Source organism: Erigeron canadensis, chromosome 8, assembly GCF_010389155.1.
Source record: "Erigeron canadensis isolate Cc75 chromosome 8, C_canadensis_v1, whole genome shotgun sequence".
NCBI classification, from domain to species: Eukaryota; Viridiplantae; Streptophyta; class Magnoliopsida; order Asterales; family Asteraceae; genus Erigeron; species Erigeron canadensis.
The window spans coordinates 32168010-32184546 of record NC_057768.1 but is presented as its reverse complement, the minus strand read 5'-3'; the positions used below and the strand labels follow the sequence as shown (position 1 = coordinate 32184546).

General features: G+C 32.0%; 1 protein-coding gene across 1 annotated transcript; it reads left to right on the top strand.

Annotated features, from left to right (window-relative positions):
* The first annotated feature begins 6598 nt into the window (after positions 1-6598).
* On the top strand, positions 6599-16517 carry LOC122580625 (flavonoid 3'-monooxygenase-like). Its single transcript, XM_043752891.1, has 3 exons — positions 6599-7084; positions 7368-7823; positions 15770-16517. The coding sequence occupies exons 1-3, from the start codon at positions 6641-6643 to the stop codon at positions 16421-16423; spliced, it is 1554 nt and encodes a 517-aa protein (XP_043608826.1). The 5' UTR covers positions 6599-6640; the 3' UTR covers positions 16424-16517.
* The last annotated feature ends 20 nt before the right edge of the window (positions 16518-16537 follow it).

Below are 16537 nucleotides of genomic sequence, written 5' to 3'. Positions count from 1 at the left end.
GAGTGGAGGTGGGACGAATGGGGGACGAGTCCACCCCCTGCGGTGTTCACTCGTCCCTGTGTGGATAACGAGTGGAGGACGGATGGCATAAGGCACCCTCTTAGTGTTAATAATTTTTAATGAGTTTTTTTTTATTTTTATTTTTTCATGTTATGTGAATATTTTAAAATATACTTGTAAACTTTGTTAAAATGTCTATACACTTGTGAATAGGGTTATTCCCATGTGAATGAAATTTTTTTTTTAATTTTTCTTATTTGATAGATTTTATATACACTTTTAAACTTTGATAGATTTTAATTTCATGTTAATAAATTTAAAAAGTGAAAATTGAAGAAAATATATGTATGCATCACCTATTATCAATTAGTAATAGTACAAACTTTCAAAATTTAAGATCCATGATAAACGAACAAAATGGCGTGTCGTTTCCATCTAAAATGTTTAGATTTATATTCCAGTTATGCCCCTTTATCAATGATTATTTATTAGTAATTTAATTTAGGAAGGGTCAAGTTGGCTAATATGACTAGTCATGTTAACCAAATCTTGACATTTGAATTAAAATCAATGGTCAAGATTTGAAATCCATCTTTAAATCTTCAGCCTTGATTTCAAACCAAGGGTCAAGATGTTTAAAACTTGATCAATCAAGTTGGAAACAACTTGAGGGAATCCATTCCCTTTAATTTATCACTTAAAATAATTACAAAAATGCCACTAATTCTTTTTAACCCTTGATCTAACTAATCTAAAGGACAAAAATGGTCATCATAGTTCTCGACAAATATTCAGTAACTCTTATAATATATATATATGGGGACAATCAAATAAGAACAGTTTTAAAATAAGAATAGTGAGAACACTATAAAATCATCATTTTGATGCATTAAAAGTCCATAAACTGACATAGTGCAAAACTAATTATCATTATTTAAGTGTTTAACAACACATTGATTTATCAAAACCGAAAAAATCACATTTTTTGTTGGATGCATCATTTTGATGAATATGCATCCAAGATGGATGCACAAAACAAAAAACATGATTATTTTGATTTTGGCGGATGAATGTGTTGTTAAACACTTAAATAATGATAATTAGTTATGCAATATGTTAGTTTTATGGACTTTTAATGCATCAAAATGATGTTTTTAAGGTGTTCTCACCGTTCTTATTTTAAGAGTGTTGTCACCGGAGTTTTACCCTATATATATATATATGGGTAGGTTAGATTAGAGACTCCTTATTTTAGGGACTGTTAGGGATTCGATCTATACCGTCCATTTTCATTAGATCTAATCACCACTGATTATCTCCGGCGACATATCCGACCATATTCATCTCCGGCGACATCTCCGGCGAAACTTACACATGTGTAAGTTGAATGAAAATTATGATTCGGAGCGGGCTTCGCCCTTAAGGATATTCATAAACCAAAGCTGGTGGGGGTGATAGGTCATAGTGTGATAGGTCATAGAGGGCGATAGGTCATAAGGGTGACCGGTGATGGGTGATCTACCTAAAAAAAATGTACTTAAAACATGTGTAAGTTACTTACACATGTGTAAGTCTCGCCAGAGATGGTCGTCGTTGCCGGAGGATCATGGTGGTGGTCGGAGATGATCATGGTGGTGGTGGTGGTGGTCAGATATGATGGTGGTGATGGCCGGAGAAAGAGGTAAAGGGAGTCCCTAACAGTCCCTAAAATAAGGAGTCCTTAATTTAACTTTTATCTATAATCCTTTATAAAACATATTGACTCTCTATTTTAAGAAATTCAACAATTTTTTTAATATACCCAAACTACCCTTAAGTCACTATAACAAATATATTTAGAATGGTTGGTTTTTGCACCTTATTATTTTCTGCATCTACTCTTCGACTTATATTTAGAATAATGATAACCACGGTTAGATGTCTAATCGCCGCATCTCATCAAAGTATCCTAAACAGCCTGTATTACCGTTACGACATCTCACACGTTATAAACCGTTGCCGTTGCAACGCGCGGGCACCCTTCTAGTATATATATATACCCTATATATATATATATTGTTGTAAAGTTTCTTGAATCCAATGTGGAATAATAAAAATTCCATGTTTTCATTTATACTAAATTGTAATTTTATTCCACGTTGCTAAAAAAATCCTTCAAAAACTGCTAAAGATCATTGAAAAACTAGTTACTTTGTGATTTTACACGTATATAGAACTAATAATTAAAATAAAAATGTGCTTCCCAATATAGTTCAGCGGGTGAACACCGGCTTTACATGCTGGAGGTCTCGAATTTGAGAATTGGAAGGACATTTGAGGCAATTTCACAATAAAGTCCTCCAGTGAAGCATGTTTGAGTCTTACAGAGGGGACATGGTTTTATCCCAAATAAATGTCGTGCTTTCGAGTGGTGTAGTTGGGATTTTCTAGCGCGGATTCGGTTAAAACAACGTAAGTTAAATCCCCTATTGTAAGCAAATGATCCACACCTTTCAAAAAGATTAGAAAAAATTATGTCATGGGTGACTCGTAATATTAGAGCATCAGGTATGGATACAAGATGCAGAACCATCCAAAATGCTATCTCAACGCCACATCAGTTTTCATCAACTTTAAGCGATTATGGATGCAGAACCATCCAGAACGCAGAACACAAAATTTTTCATTTATATTTAATATAACACATATATTATTTTTTAAAGGTATCTTTTATTTATAAATAGTGTATTAATACAAAGTTATTACCAATGAAAGTAACAAGTCAATAAAAAAATAGAATACATTAATAATAAACTAAAAACACATTAACAATAAACTTTACAATATTACCATTTAATATATATATATATATAGGGTAACACTCCGGTAAGAACACTCTTAAAATAAGAACGATGAGAACACCTTAAAAACATCATTTTGATGCATTAAAAGTCTATAAAACTGACATAGTGCATAACTAATTATCATTATTTAAACGTTTAACAATACATTGATTCATTAAAATTGAAAAAATCACGTTTTTTGTTGGATGCATTATTTTGATGAATATGCATCCAAGATGGATGCACAAAACAAAAAACATGATTATTTTGATTTTGAAGGATGAATTTGTTGTTAAACACTTAAATAAAGATAATTAGTTATGCACTATGTTAGTTTTATGGACTTTTAATGCATCAAAATGATGTTTTTAATGTGTTCTCACCGTTCTTATTTTAAGAGTGTTCTCACCGGAGTGTTACCCTATATATATATATATATTAAATGGTAATATTGTAAAGATTATTGTTAATGTATTTTTAGTTTATTATTAATGTATTCTATTTTTCTATTGACTTATTACTTTCATTGGTAATAACTTTGTATTAATACACTATTTATAAATAAAGATACCTTTAAAAAATAATATATGTGTTATATTAAATATAAATGAAAAATTTTGTGTTCTGCGTTCTGGATGGTTCTGCATCCATAACCGCTTAAAGTTGATGAAAACTGATGTGGCGTTGAGATAGCATTTTGGTGTTCTCACCGTTCTTATTTTAAAACTGTTCTTATTTGATTGTTCCCCTATATATATATATATTAACTTTCCAATGAGAACATGTTAAAAATAAGAACAATAAGAACAATTTATAATTTTTAGATAAAAAAATTGAAGAGCCAAAATGAATAAGAGTATTTTGAAATATTAAATAGAATTAATGGTAAATATGTATTTTTAACAAAAACTTTAAGGACATGATTGTAAATGCATACACATTACACGTATGGCAGTTTCATTTTTATAATTAACAACTTGATTGGCAGTTTCTTTTTCATATTTATTACCCGTTTTTATCCTTTTTTTTTTTTAGATAATACATCCCAAATTAATTTATTTAATATAAATATAAAGGTGCATGTGCATCCTAGAATAATTCATGAAACAATTCTACATCCAAGAAATAAATAAATAAATAATACGATTTAATGTGTATCCTATTTCTAAGAAGATAATGCATCCCAAATTAATTTCTCAGATTATGTCTATTTTAAGAATTGTGTCTCCTAAATTAATTTATGAGTAATTATGCATCCAAAAAATAAATAAATAATATAGTTTATTTGGTTCACTCTACATCTTTCAACGTAAACTTTGAAGTCAAATCTCCTAAAAAAACAATTTGTAATTATCGCATCCACGTTATAGAGGAGTTTGGCAGATATAATGGAAGGCTCAGATATGTTTTTATTTGTTCTTATTTTAAATTGGTTCTTATTTGATAGTTACTCTATAGGTATATATATCAGTTAAAGATTAATTTAAAATTTTGCTTCCACATAATAATAATATAATAATAAATAAAGGATTAAGGTATTTAACTTTTATATTTATATCAATAATAAAGATGTGGTTGTTGTTCATTTGGGTTTTTAAAATTTTTTGGTGAGCTGCACATGAGACAAAATACAAAAGATAGACTTTGGCATGTTAACTATTAAAATAATCATTCTACAATGAAAAGCATTGATGACGCGCATCGGCATGTTTATGAAGAAACTTGATGACATGTGCGACAAAGAAATGGGGAATGGAAAGAATATCAATGCCGACTGCCACCTAATCAATCGGGGTCGGGGTTGTATCCCCATACCGAATGCTCTTAGTTCCAATACTTCATGGAGGGTTAGCTTTGTGAATAGCCTATTCAAGTAGAGGTTGCTATGTGCCTATATGTATGACTACTGTAAGTGGTCCAATATTATCTATTTCCATGTATGACAGTGTATTATTAGAATTACTATTGTATGTAGCTTTAATCAGAGACTAGAGAGTCAGTCCTCCATTTCGATGTTATAAATTTCTTTTTGTCAATTTTCATATACTTTTCAAATTCTTGTTATTCTGATACTAAAACTTAACTAAATAATAAATAGCTTGATTAAACTACTTGCATAACTTTGGGTGAAAGATTCAGAATGTGATTCCATAAATATCTATTTTTATAAAGAAAATGAAAATGCTACAAATAATTATACTTATATGATTGTAAACATATATGGAAATTAATGAAAAGATGGATGAAGATATAGGTATAAATACATATCTACATGTCATAGCCCATGACCCATGGATGGGTTAGTGACTAGTGAAACATCTAGTTTTTACTCATTAGGTTTCAACTCTCGCAGTAGTCTCGCCGCAATGTTATGGAGTTTTTCATGAAATAGATAGCTACATGGTGAGTTTGAGACTTTGAGTACCCAACATTGTCCGTGTTCACGGGTGTATGGAGTCACACTTCGCCATTGGTTACCCTTAATAGTCGGACTTTATTCGTTAACTGTTGGAAAAAAACATACATGTCATTAAATGTACATGATGTTCAATATTGATATATCATGGAAGTCGTCATGATTGATTGATTTTATCTCTAATGTATCAGTTTTATATTATACACATGTATTTCTGAATCTTCATGTATCAGTTTTATTCATCTTGATCATGATTCAATAATCAAGATATTATCCTATTTGTTTTACTTTAATACGAATATTTGTTATACGATAATTAACCTTAATACACACGTATCAATTATCAAGTTTATTATGCTTGTTTAGCCGATCATGTTATCATACAGTAGGGTGGGAACACACATGCTTTTCTCTAAGCGTTTTATCTATCCATTAGAGCATGAGTGTTACACATGGCCGTCTCTGAAAATTTATGGATCTAGACCGGATATAAAAAAAAGGTCCGTAAGCTAAGCGCAAGAAATTGTATTATAGACCCTATCTTTAAAAACGTAAATAAATTGTATTATACACTTAATTAACACAGACCCTAAAGGAACTTTTAGGAGATGAGAATCCCGACTTCAAATCTTGCATCAAAAATACCAACTTTGTCAGAAGAGTTGTCTGGATATAGTTCTTATGAGATAGATGTACAATAAGTGGTGCTAAAAAAAATCTAGAATCAAGAGTACGTTATCCCACCAATCTACACAAGATTTAGCTTTATATTACATCTATCAACTCTAAAATATGATTGCATGTTTTTTTTTTATTGTTTTAATTAATTTCCAAAAAGTTGACATTTCACTTTCACTTTCAATTTCTCTCTTTAGACAATGACCATTTACTGAAACAGTTTTTTATAAAAGTGGATTTGAGATATTTTAAAGTTAAAATCCAATTTTAATGGTAAAGTTGATATCTTGATTTTTGGATTAAAATCAAATACTAAGATTTGAAGTCTTTTATCTTGGTCTTTAATTTTAATCTAAAGGTCAAGATATGCTTAACTTTATTAATAAAGTTGAACACAACTTTAAAGAATCTTTACCATATACAAGTAGAGAGATACTCGTATATAATAAGGACAAAAGGTGAAAGGTACGTTAGTACTTAAGTACGTGCCCAAAGTATCAAGTGTGGTTCATACTTCAAAGTAGTGTGTAGAATACGTACCCGTGTTCAATAATGTACTCCCCTTCCACGGTTCCACCCACCGGTGTTCAATAATGTAACCCCCTTTCACCCACCGCTCAATTTACCAACCCCACACGACCCCAAATTTCTATATAACCATACACATTCTCCTCTTTAGTCCATTTTATACTTTTATCTCACATCCCCAACCCCCATTCATAAAATGAGTATTTTACCCTTTATTGTCTACACATGCGCCATTGCCTTAGTGCTCTATGTATTGGTTAACCTTTTTACTCGTAACCCAAACCGCCTTCCCCCAGGTCCAACCCCATGGCCCATAGTTGGAAACCTACCACACCTTGGCATGGTACCACACCACTCATTGGCGGCCTTAGCGGAAAAGCATGGTCCGCTGATGCACCTGCGGCTCGGATTTGTTGACGTGGTTGTGGCCGCGTCAGCATCCGTTGCTGCACAATTTTTAAAAGTTCATGACGCGAACTTTGCAAGTAGACCACCGAACTCTGGTGCGAAGCATATAGCGTATAATTATCAAGACCTTGTGTTCGCACCTTATGGTCCAAGGTGGCGCATGCTTAGGAAAATTTGTTCGGTTCACTTGTTTTCCAATAAAGCACTAGATGACTTCCGTCATGTTCGAGAGGTGTTTCATATCTTTCGTGTTTAATTTAATTTTCTAATTTATTTTATTTTGTTTACTTTTTGGTCCAAAGTTGACTATACATTATAATTAACTACTTTTACAATATATATGTCACATATATTTTTTTAGGAGCACCAAAAATTTTTTGTTTGTTTACGAGCATAATTTATAAATAGTTTTTTTTTTTTTTTTTTTATATTTGTACTAATTAAGGCTTGGGCCTTTTTATTTCTCAGCTCGTCCTGGGCTGTGCTGACTTAATTAATTATGTAACTGTATGTAGGAAGAGGTAGCGATACTCACGCGTGTATTAGTCAATGCGGGTAAATCTTCACCGGTGGTATTAGGACAACTACTAAACGTGTGTACCACGAACGCATTAGCCCGAGTGATGTTAAGCCGAAGGGTATTCGCTGACGTCGGAAGTGAAGGAGTGGATCCAAAGGCGGATGAGTTCAAAGACATGGTAGTTGAACTAATGGTATTAGCTGGTGAATTCAACTTAGGTGACTTCATACCAGCACTTGACAAACTAGATTTGCAAGGGATTACTAAAAAGATGAAGAAACTTCATGCACGATTCGATAAATTTCTGACAATGATCCTAGATGAACATAAAATCGAAAAAGGTACACATGGTCATAATGATTTATTGACCACTTTAATTTCACTTAAGGATGTTGATGGTGATGGTGAAATAGGGAAGCTTTCCGACATTGAAATCAAGGCTTTGCTCCTGGTATGTTTTCTTATATATCAAAAATCCTATAATCGCTGACATTTTTTATGTTTGAGATATAGTATTATTTATCAAGGGGAAAATTGGGCAGGCCCCGAGTTGAACTCTAACTGGACTTTGACACCTAAGTAGCAAAATCAAAAACTTCAGTTTAGTTATATATATTGGGTACCACTTGATCAGATAAATTGAAAATGAAGGGTGTCTAGTGTGCTATAGCTTTTAATGAATACTACTGCAAGAGTGGTTCTTTTAGTTATATATTCACATATATAAGAAATTTATTAACAAACGCACGCACGCATGCAATTAATTTCTTTCTTCTAAGAAGATGACCTTATTTTTAAGAAGTGATCCATGTAGAAAATATTTCTGTCATATAAAAAGTGGGAAATGATAAACTTATCATAATATTTGATTCATCTATCACAATATACAAGTATTATACTCAATTAATGCATACTGGTGATAGATGTATCAAATTTTGTGATACAAATATCTATCTCTCATAAAAAATATACTGGTACAATTCCTTTGTGTGGTGAGAAAACAATCCGGCCACCACTATTAACTACTTCCGACGAGTGTTGCTACCTTATGAAGGGTATAATCTTGCGATGCACAATTGTTCCACTTTTTTCTTTTTTTTCTTTTGGAAGAAAAGAGAATGAGGAATTTTAATAAGGGTGAAAGTGAACCTTGAACAAAGCATGCCAACATCAATAGAAAAATAAAAGTTTAATTTGAGGTTCTTATCTTTATTTTAGATGTAATACTACTATACTCACATATAGAAAGACATGGGAAAAAAATGAATTAAAAAGATAAAAATTTGCTTATACTTAAAAAAACATATTCATTACATACTCCTGGGGTATGACATATTATTAAGTTTCGTCCCTCTCGTTTTTTTCTATCATTACATATCCTTATGGTGATTTTTTTTTTCATTACATACATTTCACCCTAACGGACATTTATGGGTTTCTGTTAACCCCCTCATGTGCATTGCACATGAGGGTATCTTAGTCTTTTTGATTTATTCTCCTCCACAAAACACATCTTGAACAAACAAAGTACACTAGCAGATCTCCTCTTTTTCTTCATATACTCGTATTTTATATATATTCCCACCAAACCCAATTTTATGTTGCTTATAATATATACATACAAATCTAATTTTAAATGGCTAATCCCCATAAATTATTAAATGGCTTCCGGATCTAATTTCCCCCCATAAACCACATAAACTACACACCACCTCTTATGCACGGAAACGCCATGGAGGCACCGTACCCCGTACCGGAAACCCGCCGGGGATGGAAATGCCTACGGGTACCAATGTTTTAAAAACCGGTATTTTAGTTATACCGGCGTGGAAAAATTTTCCGGTATTATCGGTAATACCAGAAATACCGGCCGGAACGACTATTTTTAATTTATTATATTTTTTTGTGTAAAAATCTTACAAAACTTGTTACAATTTAACAAAAATAGTCAAAATGCAATTATAATTTACTCAAAAATAATACCAAATATGTATTTCATAACAAAATATAGGTTTTAAAATTCACAAATAACAAAAAATAACATTAAAGTATCATAAAAATATTTTTTTAAAAAAATCAAAATTTATTTTTTAAAAATACCGGAAATACCAGTATGGTAATACCTGAAAATACCGGAAATACCGGCCGGTATTAAATAGTGAAAATACCGGACTTAAAATACCGGCGTGGTCTCTGGTACCGGTAATACCGACCGGTATTTACCGGTATTTAAAACATTGACGGGTACGGCTGTGAAACGCCCCCAGGCCGATTCCAAAAATTTGGGGACATTCCTTGACCGTTTCGATAAGTCAAAGGGCGTTTCTGCCGGAGTATAATGATTCCAGCATCAATTTCTGGCGCCGGTAAGTAGTTTCTGTCGGAAATGAAAGAGATAACGACGACAGGTGATGTGCCTTTGCGAAAAATTAAGATTGAATAGGGATGGAGACGTATCTGGCTGTAGCGATGAGAGAGATACAGAGAAAAACTGAGTCAAACATAGAGCGGGAAAAATGACAGAAGAGGAAAGAAGTTGATGGGGATGGAGAAGTTGATTTTTTGACCAGGATATTAAATACTCGTATATGAATGGAGAAGATGATGGGTTACAATAAGTGACTGCCCTTTGTCATTCACTTTACAATAACACCCTTAAAACTTGAAGTTTTTATCTTATCTAACCCAAACTGTTCTAATATGTATATTTTAAGCCTATAAAGTTAAAGAATATGACATAAATACACTCATCTTAAAAAAATAATTGTTTTTACCTTATCGCTAAACTATCAAGTTTATCTTTGGAAGATGTATGAATTTTGAAGTTTACATCAACGTATGAATATATTTTGGGGTTTGTGGTACATTATCTATAATATATAATTATTTTTTTGTATGTATTTATTTTCGTACCCGTGCCGTACCAGTTTCTTGATTTTTTGAGTTTTGTCGTTTCTCGTTCCCGTACCGGTTTCCCGTTCCCTTATCAGTTCCCGTGCAACATAACACACCACCACCACAGATCTAATCCCATTCACACACAAATCTAGATACTGAATACCGACCACCATAACTCGTCGACCACCACCATGAAACCACCCCTTCTCTTTATATATACAGATTTGTGTATACATTTGGAGAAGAGAGAGAGAGAAAGAGAGATAGACGAAACAGATGATGTGATTGGAGAACCCACCGCCATAACCCGCCGATCACCCCCTATCTTTCTATCCCAATTACTACTGTTGCTGTGACCAACAATCACCACTGCCCGAAACCACCACCGTTGCGTTTTGTGATGAGTTGTTTTTGCCTTTTTGGGTTTCATTCATATTTATTTTGATTTCATGTTTTGTTGGGTTATGTCTTTTATCTTGATAGTTGCAAACAAAAGCTAGTAAGTTGGGTTTAAAGAGTTGTTTTTTATTACAAAAGAAAACAAAAAGAAGCATAAGGATTTATCCATGCTGTTCGTTTGGATTTCGCAAGTGTAATTTGAAAGACTATATATGTTGGTTTGGGTTTTAGGTTTTACAGGTATATTTCGAAAATTTAGATAATTTTTTATTTTATTTTGGTTTAATAAATATTATATTTATTTTGTGATTGTGACATGGAAATGGGGTTTTATGGATTTGTTCATGTTATTGTTAATTTTGGGAGAAAAAAAAATTACGATGGTAATGAGATGATGGGTTTAAAAAGATTTTGGTTAAATGTTCTTGTTAGTGATGTATGTGTGAGGAAAGAAATACAAGAAAAGAAAAAAGTGAGTAAGAGAAAAGTAGGTGAAAGAAGAATGAAGAAGGGAGGTTATTTTATATGTAAATTGACTAAAATATCCTCATGTGCAATGAGGGGGTTAATAGAAACCCAAAAACGTCCGTTAAGGTGAAAGGTATGTAATGATACAAAAAATCACTATAAGGATATATAATGATATAAAAAAACAAGAGGGGCAAAACTTAATGATATGTCATACCCCAGGGGTATGTAATGAAAATTTTTTATTATTATTAATTATATAACATTTCATCTTAACAAACTAAATCTTAACAAACTAACTATTGCTGCTACTTGGTATACTCATTTAAATAATACGAGTTGAAAACTTTATAGGTAAAATTAGAGGATTTTGATCATTGGATTATAATCAAAGGTAATATTCAAAAATCATCTTTGTATCTTAACACTTGATTTTAATCCAAAGGTCATTATCCTCCAACTTTACCTATAAAGTTGATTTTAACTTTAACATAAATTATTTTGTAAGTTGTTTATTTAAATTTTTATATTTCTATCCTACATAAAAATCTTATTTGAATCTTAACTCTTGATTTTAATTCAATGGTCATAATATCTCAACTTTACCTGTAAAGTTGATTTTAACTTTAAAAGATGTCTATCTATATTTGACTCACTTTAATATAATGTATTTTGTAATTTGTTTATTTAAGTTCTTATATTTCTGTCATTATACGACGTCAAAAACAATATGTTTAATAAGTCCCGGCACGAAGTGCCGGAAATGTTAATAGTTCACTCTAATAATTACATTACATCTTTGGCATAGAAAAAGTAGGTAACTCCCAATGTCGTCTTCCACGGGTTTTTGGTCCCAATACCGTCTTCGACGGTGTATGGGGAAGGTTGATATGTAGACAGTCTTACCCCTACCAAAGACAGAGAGGCTGCTTCCAGGTTCTACCATAGGTAGACAGGACCTCCAGCCTTGCTGGGCATGAGGATCGAACCCATAACCTTTATTTCCAGAGGCATGAGCTCCAACCACTGTTTATATTACATCTTTGGCATATCATACATTATTCAAGACCAACTATATTATCAACATATTTAAGTTCTAATCTGATAGTTAACAAATTTTTAAAACATATGTCAATGTATGGATGCTTGTCGAGTTGTAGTTAAGGCTATTTCTAATAGGGTGTTCTTAGGTGTTTTTGGATATCCTTTTTCGTTAAGCTTGTCCAAAATTAAGGATTTTTGAAAGAGGACCTTATCTAAGGGCATGCCTTTACTTAAACTTATCTAATATATTTTTGTTTTTAATTAGAGGTAAAAGGATATGTAAAGATGTTTGTATGGTTGGAGATAAAATTATAAGATTTGAAGAATTTATAAAGATGCATAAGGATTTGTAAAAATATAATATGACAACTTAAGGACGCCTTTTAGCATTAAAGATAGCCTAAGACACAAAGAAAAAGTGGGTAATTTTTTAATAATAGTAACATTATTTGCAAATTTACCTTCTTAGAAAAAGTTATTTTTCTGACTTTTGTTTTATACGTACGTTGTTTGTCATCTCAATAATAAAGTAAATTAAATTGTGAACGTGGTCTGTCCTTTAAAAAATAATGCCTGCATTTAATGACGGATCTATTTTTTTTTTTTTTTTTTAAAGTTAACTTTTACTCGTATTTAAAAAAAAAACCACTAACTCACAAATGAGGAGTGGCTCGGATATTTACAAGTAATAATGACGGGATCAAAGCTTACGAAGTTTTGAGACACAATTGAGGCAAAAGTTTTATATGACCCGGGTCAGGTCAAAAATAAAATAAGGTTATTATTTGCTTAAACAAAAAACTGTTTTCAAATCAGTCTTGTCCATTACGATATCATATATGCATTACATTACATAAGTTAACAATTTGAAAATATATAAAATTCATGAAAAATCAAAAAAGTATTATATATATATATATAAACAGTGAGTATGTAATTGTTAGACTCATAAACTTGAGTATAAAATATTTCACATATTAATATTTTTATATTTATTGTATAATAATTTATAAATGATTGACTCTTCATATTTTTTGTATGGACTAAAAAATCAAAATGCGAAGGTATAAACTAGGTAATATTTAATAAATGAAAATAATTATCAAACATGCTAGTCACTCAACCTACTTAATTATCACTTGGATCTACGTATTAGAATATGGGTGTATTAATTTTTTGAAAGGGACTTAGCGATATGATTATTAATACTCTATATAGAAGTAGGCAGTACATACGTGGTACTATGGTAGGGTCCTTTTAAGGGTGGACCAACGGCTTTTAAAAGGACGGGACCAAGCATGTGAATCGTTCCTACTTACGTTAAGTACGTGGGTTCTTATTTAAGCGGTGAATTATTCACGAATATCGAGAGATCTAGCATACGTTATTTTAATAATACGCGTGCTAAAGAGCCCCACCCCTAACCCCTTGCGAAGAAAGGAGTCTCCTTGCCACTTGACCATTTGGTGATGGTTTGGTGGCGTATTGTTGTTTGGCTAGTTTATATGAAATTGATAACGAGTTTGGTATATAGGTTTGAAAGGATATGCAAGTATAGAATGCCGGATCCGAATCTTTGATATTTATAAGGTGGGGAGTCTAAAACGTTTAACAACTCTAACGCCTTATCTATACTATATTATAAAACAGATTTTCTTTAAAATTTCAACATTGAACTTGAAGTTTTCAATATTGATTTTAAGTACTTCCCCAAAATGCCCCTCCTATCTATTCTATATTTATCTAAAATAACTATAATACCCTTTCTCTCTCCTCAAATCTTAGCCAATCATCTTTTTTCTCTCTCCTCCATAAATTATTTATTCCTCCAATTCATTCAAAATTTTTTATCTCAAAAACCGTACATCGATAAATCATAAAAATTGTATGGGTGTTCTTAAAATTCATGCTCTTTCATTAGAGGTGTCATTCGATATATTTTCGACAAATTTTTAAATCCGAGGGCGGAACGGCTAAGGCATTTGACTATCATACTCTATGACATATCAACTCCTATAACCTATCATACTCTATGACCTAGGTATCACCTCCACTATCTCACCGCCGCAACGCCCGGGTACTTGCTCTCGTTTTATATAAAATATGAAATTCAAAAAGTTTTCACACTTATGTACACTCTTTAATCTACTCGTTCTTTTGTTTTGCATTTTTGCAAGACTTTTCATACCACTAACATATCCCTTTCTTCTCTCCTTTGATGATTTTGAACAATAACACAATAGGAAAAGAAGGAAGCACCCCAAAAATCTCATCAAAGTTCATACACTTGTTCATCCATGATCAGTGATGAAAAACAGGATTATGAGTAACCCGCGGAACAAATAATTTTAAATCTAGCCCTCATATCCGTGTAAAAGTTTTAAATGACTAGATTATTGTGATTTTCTAACAAATTTTTAAGGATTTTTCTCTTATGCTCATTGCCCAATGACTTATAAAATGACAAAAACGACTAAAAACGGATAGGAAATGGTGCAATTGATTTTCGATGTTATTGCATTCAAATAAGTCAAAAACACTGAATGCACTTGCTCCCTATATCTGTTGAGAAGTGACGTGTATCATGTATGGGAAGTCTAAAAACATGTTTAATCCATCATCTATCTACGAGTAATATGTTTTTTATTTTTTTTTAAAATTATTTTTATCTTTAATATTGTCATATATCTTCCTTCTTCGGCTTATCTTGAAGCATACCAAATTAATCACATCTATAATTATTTTTCTTTTTATTGTTAGTATGCTATTTCTTAATTTTTACAAAAATCTTGACATTAAGAGACATGATACCTTCTAAAAAGAATTTATTAAGAAACAAACTATCCGATACATGTCAAAATGAAAAGAAATGAGATGCAGTGAAAAAACTGATTAGAATATACATATCATAATCTCAAATGTACAAGAATACAAGATAATTAAGTAGGAATAAATTGTAAAAGGAAATTGCATTGCTCTAATATTAATTAATGTGTTAAATACCAGTTACCATGAAGGTACCCGATATTGGTACTACCGGTTTTACCGGGTGGTATTACTGGTAGTCTATTTGATTTATTAATTAATTTTTTTTTATTAAAATGCTACTAAAATTATTACAATCTTAAGAAAATAGTCAAAATATAAATTACTGTACATTAAAAAATAATACTAAATAGATATATTATAATAAAATATAAGTTTTAAAGTTTACAAAAACAAAAAATAACATTAAGGTATAATTAAAAAAAATATTATAAAAAAAACAAACAAAAAAAAGAATACCAATTTTACCGGGATGGTATTACTGAAAATACCGGGTAAACCAGGAATAGTGGCGGTAAATAATAGTGAAAATACCAGGAAAAAATCGAGTACAGCGTATCGGATGAACAACCGGTATCGATAATACCATATAGTATTTAAAACATTTATATTAATACTATCATAGATAATATCATATAGTGTGGTACAAGCCTAAAGTATAACCATCTACATGAACCATCTACATGAATTTGAGAATTTCACATATGGAGCCATTGACTATAGCTAAATGCCTAAATGTACTATAATTTATCAATGTTTCAGAACCTATTTGCTGCGGGAACAGACACGTCATCTAGCACCGTGGAATGGGCAATAGCTGAACTTATTCGTCATCCGCAACTATTGAAACAAGCACGAGAAGAAATGGATAGAGTAGTTGGTCAAGACCGTCTTGTAACTGAATTAGACTTGAGCCGACTAACATTCCTCCAAGCCATTGTGAAGGAGACCTTTAGGCTCCACCCTTCAACGCCGCTCTCTCTTCCAAGGATTGCGTCTGAAAGTTGCGAGGTTGATGGGTATTACATTCCTAAAGGATCCACACTCCTTGTTAATGTATGGGCTATAGCCCGCGACCCAAAAATGTGGGCTAACCCGCTTGAGTTTAGGCCCAGTCGGTTCTTACCCGGGGGTGAAAAACCTGATGCGGATGTCAAGGGAAATGATTTTGAGGTTATACCATTTGGGGCAGGTAGAAGAATATGTGCGGGTATGAGCCTTGGATTGAGAATGGTCCAGTTGCTTATTGCAACATTGATCCAAACCTTTGATTGGGAATTGGCTAATGGGTTAGAGCCAGAAGCGCTCAACATGGAAGAAGCTTATGGGCTAACCCTTCAAAGGGCTGAACCCTTAATGGTGCACCCAAGGCCGAGGTTATCTCCTCACGTATATGAAAAAGTCGTTAAGGACTAAAATGAATTTTGTGTTTTTAGTTAGCCAATATAATTGGAAATTCGGTATTTGTATTTCAAATAATTATGGGAATCAATGTCTTATGCTCTTTAAACTGTTGATATATATATCTAA